At 37.5% G+C, this 6,145-nt stretch overlaps 1 protein-coding gene across 1 annotated transcript in view; it reads right to left on the reverse strand.

The window, feature by feature from the left end:
• LOC106777520 (mediator of RNA polymerase II transcription subunit 23) overlaps window positions 1-6,145 on the reverse strand; it is a 58,547-nt gene that overhangs the window by 29,787 nt on the left and 22,615 nt on the right. The window contains exon 8 of the mRNA XM_014665098.2: window positions 2,114-2,394. Within this exon, the coding sequence (XP_014520584.1) occupies window positions 2,114-2,394 (281 nt within the window). The remainder of the gene's footprint in view (window positions 1-2,113; window positions 2,395-6,145) is intronic.

Consider the following 6,145-nt stretch of genomic DNA (forward strand, 5'->3'; position numbering starts at 1 on the left):
TATATATATATATATATATATGAGTTGGTTGGTCCACCATGGCTAATCCCAATTCTAGTTCCCTCCCAACTCCCTCCTAGATTTTTCCATCGGCTATTGTTGAAAAATTGGATGATTCCAATTATCTCCACTAGAAGCAATAGGTTGAACCTGTTATTAAGGCCCATAACCTTCGTTGGTTTGTTGCTAATCCCATTATTCCTCCACAATTTCTTTCCAAACTAGATCGTGATTCCAAAACTGTCAAGATAGGCACCCAGATTTATTTAAAATTGTAAAGATTTCCAAGAGAGGTTCTTGGATGATCACCTAGAAAAACTAGACAACTTTATTAACAATGAAACAATCACACTAATCTAAATTGTTACACTAGCCCTGGTCTTTCGAGACGACCTGATAGACAGTGGTTAGTTTACAAAGACAGTTAGGAGAGGGGCGAGTAAGGGCTGTATAAATAGCCTCTATTTAGTTGAGGCAAGGGTTGTTGACTGTTGATGTATAAAACAGGTTCTTGGAACCTTGTGAGGGAGGTTATGCTCCAAGGATATACTTTGTACAGACCCATGGGATTGACTATGACGAGACATTTGCTCCAGTGGCAAAGATGAATACAGTTCGAGTTATTCTTGCTTTGGCTGCTTATTTTGGATGGGACTTGCATCGGTTGGATGTAAAGAATGTCTTTCTTCACAGAGATCTGGAAGAGGAAGTGTGCATAGAGATTGCCCCAAGTTTTGAAGTGAAAAATGAACGAAACAAGGTTTGTCTCCTAAAGAAAGCGTTGTATGGTGTTAAGCAACCCCCTAGAGCATGGTTTGGAAGATTTACAAAAGCAATGATTTCCTTAGGATAAAGACAAATCCAAGGAGACCATACTTTGCTCATAAAACACTCATCTATAGATAAACTCACCCTATTGCTTGTCTATGTGGATGACATGATTATTGCAGGAGATGATGAAACAGAAAAATTGGCATTAAAAGAAAAACTAACAGCTCAATTTGAAATGAAAGACCTAGGAAAACTTAAATACTTTCTTGGAATAGTGGTTGCTTACTCCAAGAATGGAATCTTCATCTCCCAAAGGAAATATGTACTTGATCTCCTCAAAGAAACAGGAAAACTAGGATGTCGAACTTCAACGGTTCCAATAGAATAGAATTACAGAATTGGAAGTGAAGAAAGTGCTCCTATAGAGAAGATCAAATATCAAAGATTGGTATGAAAACTAATTTATCTATCACACGCAAGACCAGACATTGCTTATGCAATTAGTTTAGTAAGTCAATTCAAGCATGATCCAAGAAATAGACACATGCAAGCAGTTGATAAAATTCTCCAATACTTGAAATCAAGTCCAAGGAAAGGGTTGTTGTTTAAAAGGGAAGACACGTTAAGTATGAAAATATATACTGATGCTGACTATGCAAGTTCTACTACTGATAAAAAATCTACTTCTGAGTATTGTATGTTTCTTGGAAGTATGGTAACGTGGAGGAGCAAAATGCAAGATAGTGTCTCACTTTAGTGCAGAAGCTGAATTTCGAGTCCTTGCTTAAGGAATGTGTGAAGGACTTTGGATGAAAATCATTTTGGATGATCTTAAAACTAAGATGGACAATCCTGTGCAACTATACTGTGACAATGGGTCTGCCATAAGCATTGCTCATAATCCAGTACAACATAACAGGACAAAAACACATTGAGATTGACAAACATTTTATCAAGGATAATCTAGGCAGAGATTTTATGATTACAACTCATGTTCCAACCGGTCTTCAGATAGCATATATTTTTACAAAAGGGCTACCTCAAGGAAGATTTCAAGATCTTGTAAACAAGTTACGAATGATTGATATTCATTTACCAACTTGAGGGGGGTGTTGTAATTAGAGAAAAAAACTTACTAAGTATTTTTCTATAATTATTTAGGTATGAGGTGCCTAACATAGGAGGTGCCTAACTTTCACTCCTATAAATACATTAGTATGTTGTAATAACAAGTAAGAAATAATAGTTGTACATGTTTTTCCACAAAAAGGTATGGAGCAAAACAATTATATTGGTAAAGGAATCTTACTTAACATGAGAGAGAGAGAGAGAGTTTGATAACCTGCCCAGAAAATAGAGAATCTTCCATTTGATATGACAACTTCACGCACAAGTTTATTGAAAATCCAGCTAACAATGACATGGGCAGTGGGCTCACTTCTCGTGTAGCCATTAATCTCTCAGCAGTCTGCAAATTTGTTCCTGGCAGTAAGTCAGCAACTCCGGCAGAATTTAACCAATTCATTACTGTTTCACAAGCAGGTTGTGCCATTGTGTAGGTCACAACCCAAAACATCCCTATCGAGCGTTCATCCATATTCATATAATCCATCATTCTGTCCCCTAAAATTCAAGTGTATGTTATAATAATGCAACCAAAAAAACACTACAGTGATCATTTAACTAAAACAGAACATTTCAGAAAACTGTCAAATATTATAAAAAGTATAGAACTATTGGAAATAGGAGCATTTACTTATTCTTGACTACACTGTAATTAGTTGTAACCAGGTAATTAGTTATGTGGTTGTGGGTAAGGGCATAATAAATAGAACCTCACTTGTAGTTGATGATTTTACTCCTTTTGCGGATAGTTTTGTTTACAATGGCGTTTTTTATTGTTGTAACTGTTGTAAAATAATAAAACTGCTTCCAGCTACTGTCTTTGTAACAGTGTAGGTGTTTGTGTTAGGACTTTTGTTTGTTGATTCCTTACATCTTTAAAATAGAACCGATTTATAATCCTTATCAGCGTTATTATTTTAAATAGATCACTCCGGAATAGCATATTCAATTGATTCAATTCAAACCATATACATCAGCCTCTATATATAGAGAATTTTAACCTTATCTAAAGGAGGTTAAGGCTTTAATTTTGCAGAAACGTCTATGTTTAAGTTCTGACTATGCCCCTGAAGCTGTCAAACATCCAAAATTATAGCTGCAATTTTCTAGTAACCGTCAAAGTTTTCAGCATAGAAATTAACCAAATTTAAGAGGTATCATAAATGGTCTGACTATGGCACTATGTAATCAACTATTTTCCAAATCCCTTAAAGAGAATGGCATTATTAAGGAGATAACTCGTGGTGACACCCCCCAACGAAATGGGCCCTGGAGTAAGAACGACAATCTAGTTTGAGCTTCTAGAGCTGTGCTCTTCGGAATGAAAGTTCCTTAAGCTTGTTTAGAAGTTGTCTTGACTACCACATATCTTATAATCACTTTACCTAGATGTGTCTTAAATGGTATTGTTCTTGTACAATATGACATCCTTTCATTCTTCCCCTATCGCCTCAAGTCTTGAAATTAGTGTATTTTGGGTATTGCCTTTGTCCACTCTCAATCAAAACTGCGGAAAGTTAGACCCACAAACTATCAAATGTGCTTTTATAGCTTATCCCCCAAATAAAAAGGTGTATGAAATGCCCCAAGGTCTTAAAATCTGGTTGTGAAAGAGGAGAATCAAACACTTACTTGAGAATTAAACTGTAAAATAATTCTAGAGGGCTTGATTGATCCCTCTCATAATCTTCTATTTATAATAATAAATTGATACAAGAGTACATGATAATTAGAGTAACCTAGACACAATATAATCATGATAATTAGAGTAACCTAGACACAATATAATCATGATAATTAGAGTAACCTAGACACAATATAATCATGATAATTAGAGTAACCCTAGACACAATATAATCATGATAAATAGGATAAATATCCTAACACTCCCCCTCACGCTGGAGCATACAAATTGTATGTACCAAGCTTGGAACAAATAAACTCAATCCGAGGACCCCTTAATGATTTAGTCAATACATCTGCGAGTTGATCGTTTGACCCAATAAACTCAGTACATATTTCTTTAGTCAACAACTTTTCACAAACAAAATGACAATATATTTCTATATGTTTAGTCCTCTCGTGAAACACTGGATTTGATGCAATGTGGAGTGCAGCTTGATTGTCGCAATACATCTTCATAGTATGGATGTCACAGAATTTAAACTCTTGAAGGAATTGTTTCACCCATATAAGTTCACATGTTAGTGACGTCATTGTCCTATACTCGGCTTCAGCGGTTGATCGAGCTATTACATTTTGTTTCTTACTTTTCCATGAAATAATGTTTCCTCCCAGAAAAACACAGTACCTGTAGTAGACCGTCTATCATACCCAATCTGCATCACAATACCCAGAGACTTGAATGCTTCCTTTATCTTCATATAACAGTCCTTGCCCGGGAGCCTTTTTGACATACATTAGAATGCGAATGAGAGCATTCCAGTGGTCAACACATGAGGCCTGCATGAACTGACTAACCACTCCAACTGCAAAGGATAGATCTGGCCTTGTAATAGTGAGATAAATCAGTTTTCCAACCAGTCTCCTATACCTCTCTGGATCAGAGAATAATTCACCTTCTTCTATCTTTAATTTCTGGTTTGGGTCCATGGGACTGTCTACCGGTCTGCAATCAATCATGTCTGTTTCTTGTAATATATCAAGAGCATACTTCCTTTGGGAGATCACAACTCCATCTTTTGATTGCGCTACTTCAATGCCTAAGAAGTATTTGAGACTTCCAAGATCCTTGGTTTGAGAATGTCTACACAAGTACTCTTTCAGTTGAGATATTCCACCAACATCATTTCCTGTAATGACAATATCATCAACATATACTATTAAGTAAACACATTTCCCAAGAGAAGAATGACAGTAAAAAACCGAATGGTCTGCTTCACTGCGTTTTAGCCCAAATTTTTGAACAATGGAGCTAAACTTTCCAAACCAAGCACGTGGTGATTGCTTGAGGCTATATAGAGATTGATGCAGTTTGCATACCATACCAGACTCCCCTTGAGCAACAAACCCAAGAGGTTGCTCCATATAAACTTCTTCCTCAAGATCACCATGTAGGAAGGCATTCTTGATATCCAATTGATGAAGTGGCCAGTGACAAATGGCTGCCATGGCAAAGAAGAGGCGAATAGTAGTCATTTTGGCGACAGGAGAGAAAGTGTCACAATAATCAAGACCATAAACCTGAGTGTAACCTTTTCCAACAAGCCGAGCTTTGAGCCGATCAATTTCACCATCAAGGCCGACTTTAACTGCATACACCCATCAGAAACCAACTGCCTTTTTGCCCGGGGGAAGGGGCACCAGCTCCCAAGTATTACTGTGGTCAAGAGCTTGCATTTCCACAATAAAGTTATAAATGGGATTGGGGTTTCGAGTGGAACGAGTACCTTTTCTGAGGGCAATTGGCCATGCTGAATCATTTGCACCAGGAGACGTGGGAGGAGGTGACGAGGGAGAAGAATCTGAAGCAGGAGATTCACCATTGTCTTGGGGAGGTGGACTATCCATTGGGGCCCTGTGTGAGATGATCTCAATATGTGGAGAACCGGGTGCAGGAGGATGGTGATCAACACTTGGAATGACAGAGACAGTAGAGCTATTTGACTCAACCATCGGAATAGGAAGGACTTGTTGGAGGATAGAAACATCTTGAATAGATCGAGAGAAGTAAGGAGTCTGTTCAAAGAAAATGACATTAGCAGACATGTAATACTTCTTAGTTTCAGGAGAGTAACACCGATATCCTTTTTGAAGTCGGGAATAGCCTAAGAAGACACATTTGAGAGCGCGAGCAGAGAGTTTGTCTAGACCTGGAGACATGTCATGAACAAAACATACACAACCAAACACTCGGGGAGATGTATGAAAGAGAGGATCATTAGGAAACAAAATGGAGAAAGGGACTTTATTATCAAGAGAGGAGGAGGGCATCCTATTAATNAGNTAANATGCANTTAAGATGNCATNTCCCCAGTGATAGACAGGAATATGGGCACCGAGCAAAAGGGTACGAGTAGTTTCAACCAAGTGTCTATTTTTTCGTTCTGCTATACCATTTTGCTGTGGTGTATGAGGACAAGTAGACTGATGTAAGATACCATGGGAACTCAAGATGGCAGAAAANGGGGATGAAAAATACTCTTTTGCATTATCACTTCTTAATATTTTGATTACTTGACCAAATTGATTCTTGATTTCATTCAAAAAAGATGTAAAGATAGCTAAC

The sequence above is a fragment of the Vigna radiata genome, chromosome 11 (assembly GCF_000741045.1).
Source record: "Vigna radiata var. radiata cultivar VC1973A chromosome 11, Vradiata_ver6, whole genome shotgun sequence".
In the NCBI taxonomy this organism is placed as follows: domain Eukaryota; kingdom Viridiplantae; phylum Streptophyta; class Magnoliopsida; order Fabales; family Fabaceae; genus Vigna; species Vigna radiata.